Source organism: Sciurus vulgaris (assembly GCF_902686455.1).
Source record: "Sciurus vulgaris genome assembly, chromosome: 11".
NCBI lineage: Eukaryota > Metazoa > Chordata > Mammalia > Rodentia > Sciuridae > Sciurus > Sciurus vulgaris.
Window position 1 is genome coordinate 29456445 of NC_136472.1, and position 24911 is coordinate 29481355.

A 24911-nucleotide genomic window follows, 5' to 3' on the forward strand; every position below is an offset into this window, starting at 1 on the left:
TTGCCTCGCATGCACAAGGCCCTGGGTTCAATCCCCAGCACCAAAAAAAAAAAAAATTAGGGCTGGCAGTGTGTATAGCTCAGTTGTACAGTACATGCTTAGCATGTGGGAGGCCCGGGATTCAATCCCTAAGATCAAAAAAAAAAAAGTAAAAAAAAAAAAAAATAATAATAATAGCCTTGGAATCAAATATCATGTAAGTTAGGTAAGAGCTGGATGAAAAACTGAAATCATTACACAGTTCAGTCACTGCTTTTCTACCTGAACTTAGACCATCACCTCTGATAATCTGGCTTCAGTTTCCCCTCTGAGAGAGTCCCAGGTTCATGCATCTTTCAGGAGAAGGCTAAGGAGGAACGAAGCTGCACATGACATTCTCACAGCACAAGGCCTGTGCTGTTGTGAAGAGCATGTAAAATGAAGGCTTCTTTGGGGACATCTTTCTTGAAGCTCTTCACCTTCTTGCCCCCACTGGCTTGAGTTACCCTATAAGCCCTCCATCACAGCATTTATCACAATTGCAATTATTTGAATAATGAGCAGCATCTGTCTACCCCCACTAATGATGTCCACGAGGGCAGGAACTGCCAGTCCTTTCCATCAGTGGAAATGAGCCCCTAACACACAGGGAGTGTAGGCATTCCTGATGGATACATAAATGAATGAATGGGCACTTTGGAAACCAGAAGTTTACCATGGGCAAGCAATCAGTTGAAAATGTTTCATCAATAACACATACTTCTATCCTCTGTATCTGCAGACAGCTTTTAGGAGCTCTGCTTTCTTCATAGAATCATAGGAGGCAGGGTGAGAATAAAAAAGAAATACTTACAGGTGGGGGCTTCTTTCTCATCTCAAAAGTGCGTGTGGCACCAAAACTGAGCGAAGCAATGACAGGGCACCTCCCTAGTGAGGGTTCATCATCGCTGTGCCAGTCCACGCTGTCCTTCTCGCTCCGATACAGATTGCAGAGTAAGGAGTTGAAGGTGTGGCCAGTGTTCCCTTCGATGCGGTTCTTCAGGGTGCTCAGCACAGGATGCCACTGTAGTCGACAGGCCAAGGACAGGGCAGAGGCAGTTACATAAGGCACAAGTTGGCAGCCACATGGAAAAACAGAAAAAAAAAAGGCAAAATCAGTCAAGTTATAAATAGGGGCATAGACTAAGCAAACCCCACGGAATGCAGTGAACAGAAGGCAGGAAGAGTTGGTCTAATTCCTCCAATCATTTCAATTTTGAAGCAAGTTAACCTGTGGAATGTTATAAAAGTACTAAATTTGGTATAGCAATGTCAAGACCATCAGGGCCTGTCTACCCATCTCATCTTTCTCATGCTAAATACGTGGCCCTCACCAAAAAGCAAATGCCAACAGTCCCCGTGGTAAGTTATTAGGGTGGCAAGTGAAGTTGACATGCAGCCAAGTAGCACAGACCCAGACAGAAGTCTGAGGAGGGAAAGAACTTTCCTGCCGGGTGCCCCTCTGTTCAATCTATTCTTATTTGATCCTCAAGGGCAGAGTTGTTTTTTAAAAAAGACATTTAATACCTTGAGTGGCGAACTTCCTAAAAACAGAACCTGAAAGGGACAAACATTCTTTTCTATACAAAAGGAATCATGACATGCTCTGAACATTGTAAGGGCTGTGAACTCCAGCAGACTTCATGGGATATCAAGTCCTGCCTCCTGTGCCCTGAGTTCACTGAGGCAGGTGGTATTTTGAACTGTCTGGCTACACATTCCACAGGAAGCTGACTCCAGTGTGCAGCTGTACTTGGTAACTACCATCAGCACAATTTGTATATTGCTGGAATTCTGCATCTTCCAAAAATCTCAAGGGCTCTATAGATACCTTAGGACAGTGTTTTTCAAGCTTTATGCTATCAAAATTATTGAGGACCCAAAAAACCTTTGTTTACATGGGTTATTGCTATTGCTATGTACCATAATAAAACTGACGTGCTGGGAATATGGCTCAGTGGTAGAAAGTTTGTCTAGGGTATGTGAGGTGCTGGGTTCAATTCCTAGTACCAGAAGAAAGAAAGAGAAGGAAAAATTTAAATTATAGGTCAACTTTAAGTGCAATAAAAAACCCATTACATGTTAATATAAATATTCTGTTATAAATATAATTTGTAAGGCAAAAAAGTGTTTTTCAAATGTCTTTAATGTATACAGGAAAGATAATTCTTCTTTTATGTTTCTGCATTCAACATGTTAAAATATGCTGGTTTTGTTGAAGTGTATGAAAAAATTAACTTCAACCAAATTTGTAGTTTATAGTGCTTTCAAATAACTGTAGACATTCAGTTGGGTGCAGTGGTGTGTACCTGTAATCCCAGTGGCTTGGGAGGCTGAGGCAGGAGGACTGCAAATTCAAAGCCAGCCTTAGCAATGGCAAGATGCTAAGTAACTCAGTGAGACCCTGTTTCTAAATCAAATACAAAATAGGGCTGGGGATGTGGCTCAGTGGTTGAGTGCCCCTGAGTTCAATCCCTGGTACCTAAATAAATCAATAATTGTAGGCGTTCTTCAATATTCCCTCAAAACTCAACAAGGACAGAGCTCTTAAAGGTTAACTAGAATGTGGCATCTGAAATCATTTCAAATTCTTTGTATTCTTTTGCATTTAAACCCATTGGTTTAGCTTGTACTTTGAATGAAACCTTTAACTCAGTATGATTTTGTAACATCCCCCTGGGTCATATGAAAAATGTTAGTTCAACTGAGTTATATACATATCTTCTATACACTGAAACATTTCATTATATAACAACAAAAATCACATCCATTAATACTATGATCTCGTCAGAAAAGTCTAAGTAATGGACAGAGGTCAGGCTTAAAGTAATGGATACTAGTTTTTCAAAGTTCTAATTTTTGCTTCCAAGTTCAACTTCTATTATTAATAATAAATTCTGCCTGTTGTTTTCCTTGAAGTGACACTAACTTCATTCATTTATGATAAAATGGATACTAAACACTCAAGTCTGAATAACCAGTCTGTTTCTTCTTATTCTTCTAAATAACAACAGTCCATGAAAAAAGCAGCTAGTTCAGCTTTCAGCTCACACAAATGCTCTCTGGTTTGTAGCAGAGGTTTCGTCCAACTAGAAGGAAGACATGTTCTCAAAAGCCAAGATTAAATAAAACTAACAATGTTTACTGCTTCATGAAGGAAAATTCTTTTTTTTTTTTTTTTTTTTTTTGGTGCTGGGGATCGAACCCAGGGCCTTATGCTTACAAGGCAAGCACGCTACCAACTGAGCTATCTCCCCAGCCCCGAAAATTCTTAAATGAAGTCAGCATTTTTTAAAATTTAAACTGGAAGTGCACAGTGGTGAAGAACACAATGACTGCTAGTACAGCTTGGTGACAATGCTTAATTCATATTATGGTGCCACCAATTTTATTCGCTAGCACTTTTGTACCATCAGTGCAAATTCAACACAGTGCAAATATCAAATAGTCTTATATTATTTTTAAAATAATACTATTGTGGATACCCCCCTAAAAGGTCTCACAGACCACCTTCCAGGGATCCACGGCTTCTACTGTAAGACTGTGACTTTGAGAACTCCTCAAATGTCTGTGTACGTTTGGTAGTGACAGAACAGATGTTTGGCAAAGCGAACATTATTGAGTATCACCCATGGCTACTGTCAGGTAAAAGCGCCTGGGAAGCATATGTGAGCACCACTTGTTGACATGGAAACCGTGGTTGAAGCTGGGAATCCTGTTGTAGTTATCAGCATTACATCCTAAGCACAACATTTTTTAAAAAAATAAACAGTGACAACAAACAAAACTTGGACCAAAACAAAAATGTTATTAAACTAACCAATGTTCAAGAGAAAAATTTCAAAGTAAAATTCCAAATATAATGTCAGCAATCTGTAATTCCTGTTTATTTTACAGCTTTAAACTTATCTTCATAGAGATAAAGATCAGATACTAGAACAAGAAAAAACAAGAATATAAAGGAGACAGGTAGTGTTTCTATAATGTGACTGTGAATCTAATTAGCACCTCCCTGATTTACTTAGGGGCTGAGCACTGTGATAATATCAAGTTTGCATTACATTTTGAAGTGGCTATATATTTTTTTCTTGGTTATTTTTGGTAGTGAAGTAGAGAAAAAGGAAGAAAAACGGGGATAATGAACTAGAGGATTAATTTAGACTCTTTAACCAATACTCTATATACAGATTCTTCAGAACTGAATGTCTAAATTAAAATTCAGCGTCATCGCACTGTTCAGTGAAGACATTCTATCCTTAAAAGACATTTGAGAAAAAGAGTACGAGAAAACAAAAATCACAGAAGTAAAAGATTTCCAGCAGTGTTTTGCAGAGTCCTTGGGACCACAGAGGTGGTTCTGAGTGGCATTCCCGGGCAGGCAGTGCTTGGATCTGGTTTACCTATTGGGTCCACGTAAGATTCACTTTGATCAAATCTTATAAAACAAATTTAAAACCTATGACTGAACCTGCCTCTTCTCTATGGGATGTTAAGCTTGAGGTAATGATGATTTTAAAATTAAACAAGTACCCTCAACATGCACACTTGTTGTGAATCCTCCTTAAAAAAAAAAAAAAAAAAAACAGAGAAAGAGGCAACTCTTGATTTTGTTCAAGATAGTACATAAACTAAATCTATTAGCAATAAACACAGAAACTTCAGATTAAAGAATTCTAATTTGACAATCTTAATGTCCAACAAAAGAGGCTTGCTTGAATGAGTTATGGAATGTTATGCGGCTTTTAAATGCGATGAAGAAGAATATTTAATGGCACTGAAGCATGTTAATGATATATAGCTAAATGAAACAGAGTAAACATAAGTGATCTTATTTTTATAGGAAATTCCTTTACATATCTTTGTCTAAAGTAAAAAAGACTGGAACTAAAACACCAGGTGGGAAAAAATTGTTAAAGAAATTTAGTACTCTCCTTTATGTTATTTGCGATTTCTACATTTTGCATAATAAGCACATATTACTTACATTAAAAAAAAAAAGTTCCCAGAATGAAAGGCAATAAGAAACTTTATTCAGCAAATCTCATACGACCTATTTACTCTAAAACGGTGCCTCTTACTGTGGCCAGTTATGCCCCAGCTGATGTGCGGCAACGTCTGGAGTCATTTTTGGTTGTCATGATGGTGTGAAAGGAACCACTGGAGGTCGTGGGTACTGCTACTCAGGACAGCCCAGCACCAAAGAACTATCCAGTCCAAAATGTCAGCAGCACTGAGGTTGACAAATCCTGTTCTAAAAGATTAACTAGAATGAGGGAAAAAGACCTTCTTCCCCACAGCCTGTTCAATCCCCAACTTCTGTTGTGGCTGTGGACAAGAAGGTAATTAATTCTGACAGAAACAAGGGCACTGGTCTATGCTGAACTGGACTAATTCAAGTCTCTCCATATTTCCAAATCAACCTCAGATACAAAGGGTCTCAAGACTTCCCTAGGTCACATTCTAAATACAGCCCTAGGAACCAAAGCATACCTCTTTTGTAAAAAATATCCCAGGCAATGTTTTATCTGTGAACATTTTAGTAAAGTGGTGGTTTGTGTTTACATATTACTAGAAGTTCCAAAATGTGTCACATTCCTGTGTATCCAAATACCCCAAGCAAAACTCCATTTTCTTCAGTCTATTACAATAAAGCATAGCATTATTTGCCAAAGGAAGATTCCAGGAACTAAACAGGGAGCTATTTCTTGGATCTTAATTCTATCTGCTGGACGAGCTTAATTTATAGTCTAAAATATCTTTGTCTACTGTCATGGAAATTTTTAAAAAACAAAAAAACAGCAAAAACAGGCCAAAGTGGTAATAAGTTGGAAGTCTGAGAAATATAGGCATAAAGTTAACAAAAAACAAAAGTCAGATTTTTTTTTTTTTTCACAAATAGCAAAGGAGTCTGAGAAATACAAAAAGACATTCTGACCTCACTGGCTAGTCATAAGGATGTAGCCACACAACAAATGTGTACCAGGGTGTACACAGAAGGGTCAGAACCAAAAAGCTTGGGGAAGGGAGGTATTGGAAGAAATAGTTCATGTTCTGAAATCCTGCACTCCAGTGCCAGTTTACTCTATTCCAGTTTCTGCTCATCCTGAGCTCATTTATAGATCAAGGATGACAAGCACAAAGTCTCAATGTTCAAACCCAGAGGATTTTATGAAATAGGAACCCTCATGTACCTTTGCAAAATAGTTCACTGTTACTCTATAGTTCTCAAAACTTACAATATATAGTCTATAAAATCACACCAATATTTCAACATACGTGAGGATTTGGTTCCATAGTGATTCTTGAATAAGTGTACGGAAGTTCTCCATACCATGCTGTAAGTCTTGGTTGCGGATAAGTTATATCTAAGAGAGAAAATACAGGGGCTCTTGAGATGGTTTAGTGCTATTCAAGGTGTACCTACTGTGCAGTAACTCTGTGCCTTGCAACGTGAAAGCAGTCAGGAGAATCCCAAAGGAAGAGAGGGATGGACTCTGACCCAGGTTCCTCATTCATGGACATACTGGGATTTGGCAAGTAGGATAGGTAGGGCTAGTAAGGAAGAAAAGACGAGAGAAGACATGCTGGCAGAAACAGCCTGAGCAAAGGCTCTGCAATGAGAACGTATGACTTGTTTGTTTCAGTGATGATAAAAGCAAGAGTCTCAAAAGACAGTAATGAAGCCTGGGCCCTTGCAAGCAGGAGTTTGTGGGTGCCAATGCCCATGTGAGAAACATGACAAAGCATTCACCCCCGTGTTCAACACTGCATAAGCCCTTCTGATTCCAAATGAAGGAAAAGTGTTCTGATCAACTATACCATGTAGCTGGTTTTAGCCAGAAGTTTTTGATGTGTGAATTTATTTAAAGAGGAAGTTATCTACAGATCTGCTCTTTTTCCCAAAACTAATATCAGTTTCAACCACAATAAGAACAAAATAAGCAGAAGCAGCAGCAGCAGCACTGGGGATGCAACTCACCAGTGAAGTGTATGCTCAGCACGTGCAAAATCCCAAGTTTAAGCCTCGGTGCCAAATAAGCAAATGAGGCAGTCGACCTATGCAAAGACCAGCTTACTATGTACCAGGCATTCAGTTAAACATTTATCATGCAGTATCTCATTTCATTAACACAACCACCATATAAGATATTATTATTAGCTCAGTTTTAAAGCTATGAAAACCAAGGATTAGAGAGTTACTTAACTAAAATTTGTTTAAAATTAACAATTACTTTGAATGACAGATCAAGTATGTAACCAAAACCTTGCTATAGAAACTCCTGGGATTTGGGAGTAGATTGCCTCCTAAAAGTCGACTCCTATTCTGATGTGTGAATAACAAAAATGAAATTGGGACACATTGCCTCTTTTTTTACAGAAAATTTATTCACACAATGTGCCAGGAAGGAAACACAATGCTAGCGCACAGATGACCCCCAGTGACCATCTGTGGCATAACAGGCAGCTTTGGCTAGTGGATGCCAACAGAGGAAGAAGCAGGCTCCATCCAGGACAGGTAATAAATTCTGCTTCAATTTCACAAGTTCAGTGAGCACTGATGCTGAAACTAAAAGAAACTGGACTCTTCTGGTCAAAGTCAAATGAGAATAAAAAGTCAGTAAGAATAAATGGGAAGAAAAAAAATGTTCAAGGCTTGAAGCTACCAAAAAAAAAAAAAATGGAAAAGAATGTATGTCAAATAGGATCAGAAAAAAGAAAACTCTGGAACCTTCCAAGAAGAAAGAAGGAAGCTGGCATTACAGGAAGTAAGAGGTAGTAAATAAAAACCAAGGGAGTGTGACAGTCACAGTGCAGCCAACCCAGCCTCCTCTGCCTCCTTCCACTCTCACCATGTCCTCCCTGATCTCTGGGCCTTCACCAGAGTTTCTTTTTTCCTCTCCCCTGTGGCTAGCTACTTCCAGCTCCTCCTCGGGGTGTCAGGTCAACTCTGTTTAAGACTGGCTGTGGTGAGCAGAGGCAGTGATCATGGAAAACATGCTGAGGGAGACCAGGCAGCGTCCCTGCAGCCTCGCAAATCTGCTTACCCTCTCTGATGCCCATCCTCTGTTTCCAGGGGACATCACGACAAAGCTGTTCCAACATCCAGTCAGCTTCTTTCAAGTCAATGAAGCCAGGATACAAGCACACCCTTGATGCAGAAAGAACTGCTATTAGCTAAGGAACATGGAAAAGAAGGATGTCTAACCCTGAGCAGAATGTTCACCTAGACCCTCCCTCCTGTGGGCAGATGAAGTCACTTTGCCACTCCAAAGCAAGTAAAGGCTAATTATCGTCCAGGTCACAATGCTTCAGATGTTAAATAAACTCCTTCCATGTTATGCCAAATGAAGGAAAAGGGATGCACAAGAGCTTTTACAGACTGTCATTCAAATACAACTCAGAATTTGAATACTACCAAGTATTACCAAGAATTTAAGAGCCAGAAATTATCAGCATGGCTTTTAACTATGAAACCTTGGGTAAGTTAGTCAACTCTCCTGAACCTTGGTTTTTCTCATCTGTAATCAAAGATGACATGCATCTCATAAAGTCACTGTCAAGAGTAAAAAGTAAAACTAATAAATGCCTGGAGCTGGGTTAGTTTAATAACTGGTGGTCTCTTGAGACACTATGCCAACTGCAGGGTAAGACAGAGATCATTACAACTACATCGAAATAAACAGATACAAATGAGGACACTTTCTCTCACTGAATACATGCTTATCTCAACAACGCCAATTTAGCTCAAAAACATTTTGTGTATCTTTCCAAAGAAATGTTCTGAAAGCCCATGGAACATTCTCTTGAAGAGCAAATCACTCTGAAGATGCATTCCATTATTTAAAATTCACCTGAAGTCATTACCAAGTTAAAAATGAACTGTAACCAAAATAATGCAACTGGTTCTGGGTAGCTGTTAACCTTGCTTAAAAAGGGGAGGTTCCGAGCAGGGTTATAAGGAGGACAGTGCCAAGGAACTTTTTAGAGACTTCAAAGTCTAGCAAAAGATCTTTCTAAGCAACTCACTTGGATGCATAAGCTCTGATATACTTGTTTTAAATGTCTCATTAATTTAATAGTAACAATTAGTATACTTACGCATTATGGTGAGGTTTTCAAAATGTTTTTAAAATAATGGCTAATGCCTAATATACATTTTAACTACTGAAATCCACCCTAATGTAGCAATATAACATGATATGTAATACTATATAATTAGTATTTGTAAGTAATTCACAAAAAGTAGTACAATGATAATACAATGCAGCACTCGCAGGCCAGAAGCCAAGGATAGGCTAGACACAACTCTAATATGAAATTACTACACCACAGTAAAAGGACTTAGTCTCTCCAGGCTTCACTTCCTTATCTGAGAAGCTAGGATAGTAACAGTTACTGTATCTGACAGAGAGTTTATGAAAATATTTTCACACTAGAATATTATATAAAAAGGAGATATTACCAAATTCTTATTCCCCAAGAATTTAAGGTGCAGAAATTACAAATCTATTTCAGATAAGGAGTACGCTGTTTTAACAGATTATAACTTGGTGATATTTATAGGCCCTCTCAAGTGAGGATTCACTTACCTAGATACACCTGTGGGTGCCAGGCTGATTTCATATACACCCTCCCTGCTAAAGAAACAAAGGAAACAGAGGTGTGAGTATGAAGCAAAAAATACACTCCACCCAGGGGAAGGGCTGCCCTTTGGAGTTCTCAAAGTCTGGCTCACTAAAATCACGTAACCATGAGAGCACTATGACTATGAGGGAGGTGTAACCCCCACCTTCTTCTACCACTGAGATAAGTGCAAGGTGGTGGAACATCCATAACAGCATGACAAATCGAGCCCTGACAGGGTCAGGCCATGGAGACAAAAGTGGAATAAAATAAATTCTCATTCTCCCCTTCCTATTCCACTGCACACAGGGTTGTCAATAGAGACAAAGACATGGGGTATCTCCCCTTTGGAGAATTTGGAATAGGGGTGCATTTACATTTGGTAAATAACTAGCATATCTCAGGGTTACGTGTTTCTGTGCTTTTAAAGACACATATTAACAAGGTTTCTCCCCTGAGTAAATTCCTTTAATGGCTCCCCAAAATTTGCTTCAAGGTCTTTATGATGTAACTCCTTCACTGACAGCTCCCACAGACTCATCATCCTCTAACAATCAACCGTTAGAATATGCTGAATGAACACGTCACTACATTTCCAGGCCCATGCATGTTGGAAGGCGTCCCTGACACCCAGCATCCCTAACCCAACCCATCTTCAGCTTGGTTGCAGTGGAGGATTCTAATTTACCCTTCAAAAATCTCACTCAGCATTGTCTCTAAACAATTCCTGACCTAAAATCCAGGCCAATACTGCTACCCGTCTCATCCTGTGTACTAAGAGACCTTACATACATGTCTACTGTTTTACCATATACAAGATTACAATTTGTTTACATGTCTATTTCATTTTGAAATGGGGATGACAGTCCCCTTAGGGAGAAGGAATGGGTTGGTATTGTTTCCTATTGCCTACACACAGCAGACGGGTAATAAAATTTACTGAATTTAATCAAATGTGAAAAAGGACAGAAATATTGCAGATGTGCAAGGTGTGAAATCCGTGAGAAAAGCAGCACAGTCTGGACAGGTCCATCGATCAAGGCAACCACGTCAGATCCTTCTTACAGAGAACGTACAAAAGGATCACTTCTGGCCTCCCTCTAGCTGCCATCTTGCGTCCCCATGTGTGTGCGCCTAATCTCAGCTGGTCTGCCAGAGAACCCCTGAGCACCAACCCTAGTCCCTGGCGCGGTCCCATTTCAGCTCCGACAAGATGAAAGAAACTATCATGAACCAGGAAAAACTCACCAAACTGCAGGCACAAGTGCGCATTGGTGGGAAAGGAACTGCTCCCAGAAAGAAAAAAGTGGTTCACAGAACAGCTACAGCAGATGACAAAAAACTTCAGTTCTCCTTAAAGAAGTTAGGGGTAAACAATATCTCTGGTATTGAAGAGGTGAATATGTTTACAAACCAAGGAACAGTGATTCACTTTTACAACCCTAAAATTCAGGCATCTCTGGCAGCAAATGCTTTCACCATTACAGGCCATAGTAAGACAAAGCAACTGACAGAAATGCTCCCCAGCATCTTAAACCAGCTTGGTGCAGACAGTCTGACTAGTTTAAGGAGACTGGCTGAAGCTCTGCCCAATCTGTGGATGGAAAAGCACCACTTGCTACTGGAGAGGATAATGATGTTGAAGTTCCAGATCTTGTGCAGAATTTTGATGAGGCTTCTAAGAATGAGACAAAGTGAACTGATCAACTTCTGAAGAAGATAAACTTGAAGAAGTTACTGGGAGCTGCTATTTTATATTGACTGCTTTTTAAAATTGTTTTGTTTATGGATCTGATAAAATCTAGATCTCTAATATTTTTAAGCCCAAACCACTTGGACACTGCAGCTCTTTTCAGTTTTTGCTTATACACAATTTATTCTTTGCAGCTAATTAAGCTGAAGAAGCCTGGGAATAAAGTTTGAAACAAAGGTTAATAAAATTCTTTGCCTAGTTAAAAAAAAAAAAAGAAAGAAAATGTACAAAGGGACAACTCTTAATATCACCTTCTGTTACAGGAGTTAGTAGTTCATGATCTCTGACCTCTTATAGACCCTTTGAGCCAAAAATACAGACACAGTTATCATCTATACAGTAATTACTACCTTTCTATGAATTAGCTACATGATTTCCTGGTACATGAGCATGAATACAAGTTTTAATGTGATATATTTTGGCCTGCATTTAGAAACTGGCTCACTCTAAATATGGAACCCACGTCTGAATATTAAAAAAAAAAAAAAAAAACTTTTGCATAGCTTTAGGTAACCAGAATTAACAAACCCTATGGCAAACAGGAATGGATTCTGCCATCTTTCTCTTGACTAGCAAACTGACAATGACCTATTTTTCAGCCTGAATGTCCCATTTGTAATGGATTTTATAGTTTTGCTTATTCCCTTTATCATCAATGAAGGAAATGCTACACAGATTTTTTTTAAATCAAAGACTATTAGAACCAGACTAAGCCTTAGGTGACATACTGTCCAAATCCCTAATTTTACAGACAAGGAAACTAAAATCCAGAGAGATGGAAAGAACTAAGGATTAGCTATAAAGTTAACTAGTGGCAAAGCCAGGACTAGACACTTTCCTTGAAAGTACATTGACATTTGTGTTGGTTTCAAATTCTTCTATGACATACAAGCAAACCTGAAAATAGCCCAACAGTACAGCAGATGGCTCATGGGTATGAACATACATCACGCAGATGGCTCATGGGTACGAACATACATCGAAAGCTAATTTGCTAGAATAAGAGGAGAGGTTTTACTGACAATTTATTTATATCAGATGGAAACTGAGAAGCAGGAAAGAAGTCAAAGCATCTCTCCCCAATTTTGGATAAGAACCATTTTTGACACAGATCAATACAAGAGGAATATTTAGTATCATTTAAATTGCTATGAAACAATCATGTGGTTTTAATCAATGGGCTGTAAGGTCATCTAGACTGCCAGCAGCTCTCTTAAGCACAACTAGTAAGATGGTACTTCAAGGCTTCTCAAAAAGCCATATTCAGATGACTCAGGAAAAATTCCCCTGTCTTTATCAAGAGTTGTTTTAGCTTACTGTCTGCAGACATCAGTGAAATACAGCCAGGAAATCTATACCAGAATCAAAATTTAATGTACTAAGGTCTTGTTGCATTTTCCATATCATCAGCAGATTCAGAAAGTCTTCCCAAAAGATCAAGTTCAAAGACATCTGAGATAGGAACATCCCAGCCTAAAATCAAGCCTAAAATCAAGACATTCTCATCCAGCTGGAAAATTCAGGGTGAGGAAAAGATCCCACGTTCTCCCTTTCACTGTGGGCAACAATTACAAGCAGGCAGCACATTACTTACTCAATCACGCGTGGTTCTGGAGCTCTACGCACTACCTGCAAGGAAACAGGCAGATGTTAATGTTGGAGTGATTCCTAATCCCCAAGAACACTCACTTACCATATCTTCTCATTTCTGGTAAAAAAAATAAACCAGGTTTACAACTATCCCTTTTTTATTCCCACCTCTTACTACCCCATCAGAGACCCTCAATTCCACTCTTCCAAGAACAGCCTTTGCTAGCACACAGAAAAATACAATTAATCAACTTTCCCCCTGGCCAACAACTCTGGAAAAACCTTCTTTACATAAAGGAGATTTAAAACACACACACACACATATACAATAAAATAAGGACATTTGATAACTATTTATGCAATAATTACTACGGCAAGATGCCTGATTTTTTAACTATTCCCCCCCATATTATTAAAGAGGGACTACTGGGGATATAGAACACTTGCCTCACATGTGCTAGGTCCTACATTCAATCCTCAGCACAGCAAAAAAAATAAATAAGAGAAACATAAAAAATAGAACCTACTCCTTTTTCAGAAGAGAATGAGGCATTTTGCTATAATAAATGAAATTTCAATTCAATTCCCAAGACATTTGCTGCAACATCACTGGAGACAGCATGGTTTAGGATTTTGAGGACTTCTATCACCCATGCAAGCCCGAGTCATGGCATAAGCTCTACCATCTACTAATGGTACAGTCTCCCTGCCAAAAAAAGGGAATAATATATGACCACAAACTGGGGCGGAATACAAAGAATCTTCAGACATAAGAGGGAACTGAAATATTTCACATTTCATGATTATTATAGATCTTTTGCTCTGCTATTCATAGTAAATTTATTCAGTCACTGTTGAGTACCTACTATATTTGTTACTATTGAAGAAATAAGAATTTACCTGCTGTGGTTCTCTGAACACAAACTCTCTGTCAGATAGATGATGCTCCTTGTTCCTCCAGGTCTGACCAGAAGTCTGATGGAGATGGCTCCTAGCAGTGGTAGCTGAAATAGGAGAATAGCTTTAAGCCAAGGAAAAGTCTGTTCTCATAAACTTCTACTGGGTAAGAACCAATAAAACCCACTTGGAGATGATATCTATGATATCAAAAATCAACTGGTAAAGTCAATAGAAGACCTCAGCACACTGTGAAAGGCTTGAGGGTATTGACTAAACAAGAGGAACACTAAAGACCCACCTTCAGTTCATCATAAAATCAGACAAAATGCCAGCTATATTTTAAATAATTCCTTAATATCAGTTGAAATGGGAGTTTATTATAAGCCAAAAGGATATACAAAAAAAAAGTTGTCTACATCAGTGAACACCTCCCCGGAGTCCTACAGGCTCTTGCCTGGCTGCACAGTCGCTGGGCTCTGGGCCGGGGCAGCCCAGGCTCCCTGCACTCGGGCTCGCCTTCTTTTATCCTCCATGTTGACCAAAAAGGTTTCTGCTCTGAGTTTTCAGATGATTTCATTCCTGATACAAACCACACAATGATAGCTGTTAATAGAAGAAAAAAAAGCACTTTTAGTTAGGATTGTGAAAGCTTGGCCTATTAAGGAGTAATTATAATCCTTTCAGGGAAAAGAGATGGCTCAATAACAATCAGAGCTTCTACATAAATCCACTTCTGTCATCACAACCTCTCAACTAAGGAGTCTAAGTCACTTGAGACTGCTGGCTTATCCTTTGGAAGCTTGTCATAGTACTTTCCTTTCTTTCATAGTGCATATTAAGAAATTCTAAAACCAGGAGCAATCATAAATTACACAACATAAGGAAATTGTAATACTCCCATTGTCCCCTACATGGACATTGAGAAATAGGCTCAGATTCAGTTTCCAAGTGCATTTCCATATCCATTATCAGTGGCTGCATCAAATTTCCCTGGAAGCTTATTAAAAGCACCTACAGGCCAGGCGCAGTGGAGCATGCCATAATCTTAGCAGCCAGGGAGGCTGAGGCAGAAAAATCACAAGTTCAAAGCCAGCCTCAGCAACTTAGTGGGGGCCCTGTGCAACTTAGATACTATCTCAAAATAAAAAATAAAAAATGGGCTGGGGATTGGTTCAGTGGTTTAGTGCCCCTGGGTTGAATCTGCAGTACCAAAAATGAAAACAAAATAAAACAACACAACACCCATGGCAGATCAACCTGGAGGATTTCATGCTATGTGAATATGACAGGCACAGAAAGAAAAATATTGATGTAGAATCTAAAAAAGTCAAGCTCACAGAAATAAAGAGCAGAATGGTGATTATTAGTGGCTAGGGGACAGGGATAGAAGGGGGATGAAAGATATTGGTCAAAGGGTACAAAGTTTCAGTCAGACAAAAGGAGTGTCAGTGATCTAATGCACGGAATGGTGACTACAGTAAATACCAATGCACTGTATATTTCAAAATTGCTAAGAGTCTGTTTTAAATGTTCTCACCATAGAAATGATAAGTATGTCAGGTGATGAATTTGTTTATTAGTCTGACTTGATCTATAATGTAAACATATATTGAAACATCACAATGTACCAATTATCATTAGTCAATTAAAAACAAAATTAAAATTAGGGCACAATGGTGTGCACCTGTAATTCTAATTACTCAGGAGCTTAAGGCAGGAGGATAGCAAGTTCAAAGCCAGTTCTGGGAAACTCAGCAAGATTCTGTTTTAAAATAAAGGCGGGCAGGGGGTGCTAGAGATGTAATTTAGTGGTAGAGCACCACCAGGTTCAATCTCCAGGATGGCCAGGCATGGTAGCACATACCTGTAATCACAACAGTTTGAGAGGGTGAGGCAGGAGGATCACAAGTTCAAAGCCAGCCTCTGCAACTTAGCAAGACAGAGCAACTTAGCAAGACCCTGTCTCTAAATAAAATATTTTTTAAAAGGGCTGGGGATGTGCTCCGTGATTAAGCACCCTGGGTTCAATCCCCAGTATCAAACAAAACAAAACAAAAACAAAAACTCCAGTATGTTAAATAAAATTAAAATAGCTATGGCCTGCCTCTAGAAAATCTGATTTAGGATAGATAAAAGTATTTTTCTTTATGAAAAACAGTGTAGATAATATGCCAGTATGTATGATTGAGTGACTTACCCAAAGTTATTCAGGAAATTAATAGGGGGTAGATTAATATTAAAATTTCATTAAGTTCCAGACTTTAGCTAATTGAAAAATCTACCTCGTAATAGCTAGTAATAGCTACTGTCTTGATATTTTTGCCAGTAAAATTTAACCCACTGTACAGAAGCATTCACAGTAACAAAAAATGAAAACAAAGACAACCAGGCCACATATTCTGAATCTATGACCCACTTCTTTATGGGTCTTGGAAAGGTTCACATCTCAAGTTCTCAAAAGTAACAAGTTAATTGTATAGCTTGTTTAGCTTACAGGTTCCCAGGTCCCACGCTCCAGAACTTCTGATTCAAAAGAGCTGAGCTGGGCCCAGTAGTCTTATGTTTAACAATTTCTCCTAGATGACAAAAATCACATATTTACCATTTAACAGGTAGGCGGACGATAGAGGCTGCCATTTGACCAAAGGAGTACAAGGCATAATTAAAATCAGTTCTCCAGTCCCACAAGATGTATGCCCCTGTTTGGCATTTTCTCTGAATTAAGGTCTTAAAATCTTAACACAACAACTAGCTATCATCCCCAAAGGGGCCATGGCCTGCTCACCATCCGTGCATACGGAAGCTGTTGTTTGTCAGGGGTCAACTGTTGAAAATCCACATTCCAGGTCCCCAATCCCAGGTTCACTCCATTTGTAGAGTCCCAAACCTGTCTGTTAACCAAGGCCACCCTCCACCCCGGGATTCTTTATGCAGATAAAGCTCAAGAATCCCACTGTAGTGAAAAGAACAAGAACTCTGGGGCCTGCCAGGGCTCGCTTTCGATCCACATCTGTCAATGCCAGTTGCATAACCTGTGGCAGATGACTGCACACTTCTGAGCCCGTTTCGTCCTCAATAAACAGAAATCGATACCTGCCTTTCGGATGGGGTGCGGACTAAGCGAGCCTCGCAGGCGAAAGCCTTGTCCTGGGTAAGGGTTAGCTCCTTTCCTTCATTTAGACCCTCCTTCTCCTGAAGGAGGCCCAGGATATGGCCTCAGGGGTCGCCCAGTAATGGCCACATCCCCAGCCCGGGGAACCCAGCGGAAAGTTCGGGGAGCGCACCTGCGGGCGGAGCCGGGCTCAGAGGTCCAAATTTGCTCCGCCTAAAAACAGCCTCAAGGTGCTCGACCCTCCGCCGCCTGTGGCTCGGGGAACCTTAAGAGTGAAGCACCGACTCCGGCATCTACCAACCACAGGACACGGCCTCACGTACTTCCTCCAGACGTCACGGGCCACCGCGGCCGCTTCCGGTGCCCGGCCTGGAGTCCGGGTAGCCCCACATGCCCTCCGCCTGGAGGGCCCAGTCGCAGAAGAGGCTGAACGGGGTCGGAGCTGAGGGCAGGGATTGCGGGTGCTTTGGTGTGAGGGGCCGGGGTACGGCGAGGGAGAAAGTGAAGACACGCCTCCTCAGCCCTGCTCCTCAGGACACGAGCTCCTCGAAACGAGATGTCCGGCGCTGGCGTCTATGGTTTATTGCGTAAAGAGCGACCACGTCCCAGCGCAGCTGTTGGAAGAACGAGGGAATTGGAGTACCAGGTCGTAGAGTGCCGAACCAGAGGACCTGCATTACATCCTGAAGTCTTGGAAAGCCTAAGATACGCCTCCTTTGTGTTCACATTACAGCCCGGACTTGCCCCATCATAGCATTTACGACAGAACCTCGGGCCACATCTTGTTGGTCTCTTCTCTACCGTGTTAAGCAAATTTTGCTCACGTGAATAGACCTAAATTCCAGACCAAATGCTACTTCTTAGTAGATGTGCAATCTAGGGCTGATACTCCACTTCCTTTTTAAATGGGCATGGCTTCTGTTAGGAGAATTAAATGTGAAGATGTTTTTAAAGAATTTAGCGCAATGCATGGAACACAAATTCAATAAATATAAAAAGTGTTATAAAGAAGAGCGTCTTCTCTTCACTCCATCTGAGCTCTTGCCTGTTAAAAGTGTGGGAAGCCATGCAACTTATGATGTGAAAACAGTAAACGTGGCACTGAATTAACTATTTTGTGCAGGTTACCTACCAAAACATGGTCGTTGTGGAATATTTAATCCTGATATAGATAGTGCTTACGTGGAGGAAGCTCAGTGTACCTCATCATTGTACCTACAATATTGCTACTGTCAAGTCCAATTTTCATAGCATCCATTTTTCTTTGTTATACTTTATGACATTGAATGAAAAATGATTTATCCTAGAACTGAAAGAAGAGAAAGCCCTGACAGTAATTTTTATCTTTTCCCCTCTGTCAACTAGTAATTTGTCAATTTCTGCTGGCTCAGGAACCTTGGCTATAGCTCCCAAAATATGTTATTTTGTCTCTTTCAATGATTATACTTTTGGAACAGGAACAAAGAAGTCTGGATTGAGGAGTCCCTAAAACTAGTGATTAACACCTACTCGGCCTCCAAGTTGAATATTTTTCAAAAATCAACCCATGGCCTTTTTGCATCTAAAATCTCTGCATAAAAAAAAAAATCACATGTATTCGTTTTTAGCAGTGCTCAAGATTGTTCTGATGTGCATAAAGTCAGAAAACTTCTGGGACACCTATAGGATGAGAAATCAGTCCAGTTTGTTTTGGACTGACAGGTTTCTCAGGACACAGGACTTTTAAGTGCTAAAGCCAGGACAGTCCTGAACAAACAGACAGTTGGTCATCAGCAATACAGGTAAGAATATAGTATTAGAAAGATGATCTTTCTGGTCTTGGAATCCTCATTGGGTCTCGTTTTCCTCATATTTGCAGTATTTGTATTTTCATCAGGGAGTGGTGGTACAGACCATCAGAGAGGACTGAAGACCAGGTGCACTGCAGATGAACCCATTGATTCTCAGCTTCAAATCCACTCCTCATTGCCTGGATCAGAATACTAGAATATTTCTCCCTTATCATTTGACCCATTGGGCAGTAAACTTCACCAACAGAGGATACAGGAAGAACATTGAAATAGGAAAGGCTCTTGGTCTTAGTTCTACTGTGCTCCTTCTAGCTGGAATCCTCAGTGCACAGTGGCCAGTAGGACTCTACTGTGTCTACTACTGTGTGTGTGACTACTGTGGACTCATTTACACTGTTAGTTCACTTTATGGTCTCACAAGTTTCTTTTTTTTAATATTTTTTTAGATGCAGTGGGTATTTATTTATTTATATGTGGTGCTGAGACTCAAACCTAGTGCCTCATACATGCTAGGCAAGTGCTCTGCCACTGAGCCATAACCCCAGTCCTCACAAGTTTCTTTTGTGAAAGTTAAGGCATTAGTTGAAGAGGAATAGAACCTCAACACTTGAACTAAGGACTCTACATGGACACAGATAATTGACAGTCTTGAACACCTAACTCACTCACCCTGATTCTTCATTGGCAATGGAAAGTAGCTTGTCTTCCTATGTCAGAGGAGACTACTCATGCTTTGCTTGAAAATATTATGAAACCCTCACCTTGGGCATATAATTGGAAAAGGGAGGCTCCTTCTCCACTACACCCACCACAGCCCGTTGCCCCTCTTTCTGTCCCATTGCCTCTAGACCCATATCTAGATCCAAATGTCAGTGCTGTAGTTGGTTGGACCTTTACACACTATGATACAGGGTTTGCACACCAAAAGAATTAGAAGATTTTGTTAATGTGTATCAGCAGAAAACTGGGAAATAAATGTACAAGTGGATTCTAAGTGTTTTAATCTAAGGAAGGCAGTATGTAATATTAGATCAAGCTAAATTAATTCATTTGGATACACTTACAAGATGTTCTTACAGACTTATGGTGTCAACTTATGCATCTGGAGGCAACTCATAACAACTTAGTTGGTGAATTTACTGCAGCTTTAATTCAGAAATGGTCCATAGTTAATGCTGTTGAGATGCCAAAGCATGATGTGAAGAGGAAGCCCAAAGATGGGGGAGAAGTGTTGGACTAGAGTTATCATATGTGACTCTGACCTGCACATGAACATAAAAGCTGTGTCCCACAAGAAGGCCCAGAAGACACTCCTTTCTGTAAGTATTGAGATATACTTTATAGTGGCACCAGAATCCTTGAAGACCTGTATGTGCTCCCTCCTTTGTAGGCTAGGTATGGCCAGGGGAATGCCACCACTGTGTTGGGCTCCATGATTTTTAGTGGAGACGATGAGACCAAATGGCAAAGTGGGCACATTGACCCCCATATGGGCATATCGGTAATTTTTAAAACAAACTTGGCCTATAGGGATCTTTAGAAGTCGCCCTCATCTCTCTGGGTATGAAATTGATGAGCTGCCTATTAGATAATTGTTTGATCTATCTACTGAGAAAAACGTCATCTAAGTTTAATAAAAATGAGACCTGAGTTGCCACAGTGCACAGACATGGTCTGCTACCTGGTTTCCAGACCTCAGTTAGAGCACAGGCTGAAATCTCTTGATTGAAGAGGAGGACAGATCTGCTCAAGGAAAGATTTCGCACCACTAACACAAGTATATAGTGTAAAATTTCCTCCAACTCTTCATTCAAGTAAATACAGCCATTTACTAGAATGACTGCATGTTGAGGAAGTGTAAATACCCAGACCTTTTAGGGGTCACTGGACCTTGGCTCGAACTGAGACCAGTCTTCAGGAATCTAAATCACCACTGTGGAGCATCCACAGAAGCGAGGGCTTACTCTGTTCAGGTGAGGAATAGAATCTTACCTCAAGTTTGACGTGCAGTTGTCCCAGTTCGCTCATAGCTTCTGTGGTTAGAGTCACAGTTCCTGAACACAGAACTGGATTAGACATATTTTGCAATGTGCAGAAAACCCATACTGACTCTCTGACCCATTAAGTGAGGGCAAGTTAGTAGGAAGAGCTAAGTGGATACCCCTGGAACTTACCCTCCCTACTAAGATGGTAAAGAGCAGCAATTCCACATCCCTAGGGGAATTACAGAGGTTAATACCATAGCCAAAGACTTATAAAACTGGATGATAATACCTATCACAGTTCCATCTGATTTGTTGTTGACCCATGCAGAAATCTAATGGATTTTGGAGAATAACTATGAACTATTGTAAATTCATTCAGGTGGCGATGCCAAAGCAGCGGCTGCCTCAGATGTACCTTTACTGAACTGTTAACATGACCCTTTGCTTTGGGTGTGCTGCCGTGGACCTGGCTAATGCCTTTTCCTCCGTATCAACTTGCAAGGAGCGTTCTGCCTTTACTTGGTAGGGCCAACAGTATACTCTTATACTTGCCTCAGGGGTACCTTAGTTCTCTTACTGTATTCATGTGATACTAATTGTCCACACATCATCCTTAAGAACATAGCACAGGTCAACTAAATGATGATGTTCTGCAGATTGGATGTGATGAGAAGGTTGAAAGTATTTTAGACACTTTAATAAGATGTGTGAACTAGAGGCTGGGAGATAAACCCCACAAAAATTCAGGGATCCCCAACATCAATGAATTTTGTGGGGCATGATGAGATATTTACTCCAAGGTGAAAGACAAAAGATGTGCTGCACTTGTTAGAATTTTATGACTTTGGGGGCTAGGCATACTACATTTGAGTATACAACTCTATAGAGTCACCTACAGGCCTGCTGATATTGAGTATGGACCAGATCAAGAGAAGATTTTGTAGCGAGTTGAGGTCGTACTGTAAGCCACTCTATCACTTGGGCCTTATGATCCAGGAAATCTAATAATATTTAATACTTAGTGTGAGTAATACTTAAACTATATACTTGTGTCTATGGTATGTGGGGACACTGGATGAAGCCTCTGCCAAGCACTAATAGGAGAATCACAACTCAGAACTCTAGGATCTTAAAGCAAATCATTGACCTCTTTCACTGATATTCTCCTTCAGATAAATAGCTTCCAGCTTGCAAGTGCAACTTGGTAGAAACTGAAAGCCTAACATTGAGACATTAGGTGACCATTGATGTTCTGGGCTGAGGATTGTCTGACTCACCTGGCTTTAAAGTGAGCCATATGCAGCAGCAAGTACTATCAGATGGAAATGGTATAGAAGAGATTGAACTTAGGCAGGTCTGCAAGGTATGAGTGAATGGCATGAGCGGGTAGTTCAGACCTTCAACACCAACGTCTGCTGCCCTGCCTCCTCTCCCTCAACCTGCGTGTGTAGCCTCTTGTGCTCTTTACAGTAAGTTGACTCGGTATGCTTCCAGGTGGCCTGATTTCACAGGTGAGTCTGCATGGTATGCTGGTACCACCCAGTATGGACCGCTGCAGCACAACAGCACCACTCAGGTGTGACCTTGAAGGACCGAGATGAAGGAAAATCTTTCCAGCAATACATTTGGTTGTCCACATTGTCTTTAGTGATAAATGGCCAGAAGTACAGCCTACACTGATTCATGAGGAGTCCTGAGTTGGCTGGATGGTCAGGTATGTGAAAAGATCAGTAATTAGAAGATGTGACTAGGAAGTCTGGGGAAGATACAGTAGGTGGACACATGCTGGGGAGACAGTAGTGTCCCATTTGAATGCTTGTCAAAAGCATGTCCTGTCAAGAACCATTTTAATAATAAGGTTGATAAATCAACACCCTCTATTGGTGTCACTTAGCCTCTTTTCAGGACTTACTTAATAGGTTCATGCAAAGTGGCCATGGTGGCAGGAGTGGAGGATGTGCATGGGCTCATCATGGACTTCCCTGTACCAAAGCTGACCTGGGTAATGCTACTACTCCAAACCTAATCTTCAAATGTTAAGAACGATACTGAGCCCTCCGTGTGTCACTATTCCTCAGGTGACCATCCAACCACTTGGTGGCAGATGGATTACATTGGACCTTTTTCATCATGGAGAGGGTAGAGATTCATTCTCACTGGAATACATACATATTCTGGATATGGATTTTTTTCCTTCCTTTCCTACACTGCTTTGGCCAGCACCACCTTCTCTGTCCTAACTAAATGTCTTGTTCATCATGATGGCGTAACCCATAGCACTGCTCCTGATCAAGGAATGCTGAGAGCAGTGATGGAGGATGGGAGAGCAGTTACTGAGCTCAGGGGCTCTGATGCCCTCATGGCTGTGGCGTGCCGGGTTCCTGGGAATGTTTCTATGCAAGTGCACAGGATGCCTAGCTGCTGTAGCAATGCCCTGCATGAGGAGGCTCTGTGCAAGAGCCCTGTCAGTTCTGACCTTGACCTCAGGCACACAGCTCCTGGGAAGGAAGGAATTCTTATGCTAGACAACGAGCTCCACTCCTCCAGTTCCTGCCCGCCTTACAGTATCTTTAAGCAATGGACTTTCTTGAGAGCTACACAAAGCTCCTCACATTGCACTTTGCAACTGTGGATTGCAACTATGGAAAAGCTACATAGGATGTCCTATTTCTGTAACTTTCCTGAATACAAAGAATAATGGTCGCGTGGTTTTTAACCTGACAATGAGACATATATAAATAAAGATTGCTGGCTTAACTGTTTAAACCTGCATCTCCATCAGAGAGCAGGCTCCACCTGATCCCAGCTTCATCTTCAAGGTCCGTGTCTGTGAAACTTTATTTTCCAATCCCCCTTCGCCCCTCGCTGGACCCCAGAGTTTGCCTACTGGTCACGACAAAGGAACTCATTTTTTTCAGCAAAAGAAGTACATCAGTGGGTTTATGCCCATGGAATTAGCTCCCTGGAAACAGCTGGGCTTCTTGAAAGATGAAATGGCTGACTGAAAAGTCAGTTATGGCCCCTGTTGGGAGACAACACCCTGAAAGGGTAGAGTTCTGAATTACTGGATCCGATTTATACCTTGAATCACAGAACATGATGTGGCAATCTCAGAACACATGATTCTGAGAATCTGGAGGTGGAAATGAGAGTGACTTCTCTCTTTAATGTATAGTAACCCACTTGTTTTCTGACCTAGTAAATTTGAGCACTACCATTTTGAGGGGCTGAATTCTCAGCATGGGACTGCTTCTAGTGGGGATAAAACAATGATTCCTCTTAATTGGGATATGAAACCAACACCTGGCCATTTTGGGTTCCTTATGTCACCGAATGAACCAAAAGGCATTGCTCTGTCAGCTGGAGTGACTGATTCCAAATCACCAGCAAATGTTGTGTTGCTGCTACAGAAAGGGCCCAAGGACTGTGTTTCAAGCCAAGGGATTTTTCTTGATTGCCTCTTAGTACTTCATGTCCATAATATTAACAGAAAACAGCAACAGCAGCAAGACAGAATGATTAATAACTTGGATTCTCAGAAATAAGGATTTGGATCACTCCACCAGGTAAAGGAACCAACCATCTGATGTTCTAACTAAAAGCCAGGGAAATACGGAAGGAGTAGTGAAAGAAGCAGCCATAGATATCAACCATGGCTTCATAACCAAGGACAGTAACACATACTGATGAGCTTCATGTATTTTTCTCCTTCCTTGTTATGCATGTGCTTATTTTTTATATATGATCGATCATCACTCTCTTCTCTCCATCCCCAAATTTATACACACACATGCTACTGGAAATGACGTTTACAATTTGATTTTTAGGTTAACAGATATTCAGTAGGATCATGACTAGATATGAGGAATAGCAAACATAGCAGCAGGTAGAGTTTTGAAATTTCATTTTTGGAAAATGATGAGAACTTCCATCACTTACGTGAAGGCTATATCATTTTTTTTAGGTGGAAAAGGAGCTGTCTTGTTCTGCAGGAGTTCAAATGTGTGCAGAAAGGTGCATGTGGCAACTGAGTAGCTGAAGGAGTGGGCTGTGGACTCCTTGACGTCTTGACTCTTCTTCAGACCCACCCTTCCCTGCCCTGTTTGGGAAGCAGTCCTCCCTTGCCACCTCACCTCTAT

At 40.7% G+C, this 24911-nt stretch overlaps 1 protein-coding gene, 1 long non-coding RNA gene and 1 pseudogene across 4 annotated transcripts in view; 2 read left to right on the forward strand and 1 right to left on the reverse strand.

The window, feature by feature from the left end:
* The window catches only part of ALKBH3 (alkB homolog 3, alpha-ketoglutarate dependent dioxygenase), a 35978-nt gene extending 18664 nt beyond the window's left edge, over window positions 1-17314 (reverse strand). Inside the window, exons 1-8 of one of the 2 annotated variants that reach the window (XM_079103049.1) lie at window positions 17170-17314; window positions 14340-14488; window positions 13886-13989; window positions 12990-13024; window positions 9609-9656; window positions 8064-8167; window positions 6295-6383; window positions 833-1042 (exon numbers count right to left, since the gene is read on the reverse strand). In XM_079103049.1, the coding sequence (XP_078959175.1) occupies window positions 833-1042; window positions 6295-6383; window positions 8064-8167; window positions 9609-9656; window positions 12990-13024; window positions 13886-13989; window positions 14340-14418 (669 nt within the window). In that variant the 5' untranslated portion in view covers window positions 14419-14488; window positions 17170-17314. Of the gene's footprint in view, window positions 1-832; window positions 1043-6294; window positions 6384-8063; window positions 8168-9608; window positions 9657-12989; window positions 13025-13885; window positions 13990-14339; window positions 14489-17169 lie in introns of those variants that run through there. The other variant, XM_079103048.1, reaches the window with a different exon arrangement.
* The window catches only part of LOC306639459, a 288549-nt gene that overhangs the window by 143709 nt on the left and 119929 nt on the right, over window positions 1-24911 (forward strand). The window lies entirely within an intron of this gene.
* Window positions 10739-11618, forward strand: LOC306639457 (transcription factor BTF3-like; annotated as a pseudogene). Its single transcript has one exon. The product of its transcript is annotated as a transcription factor BTF3-like (transcript).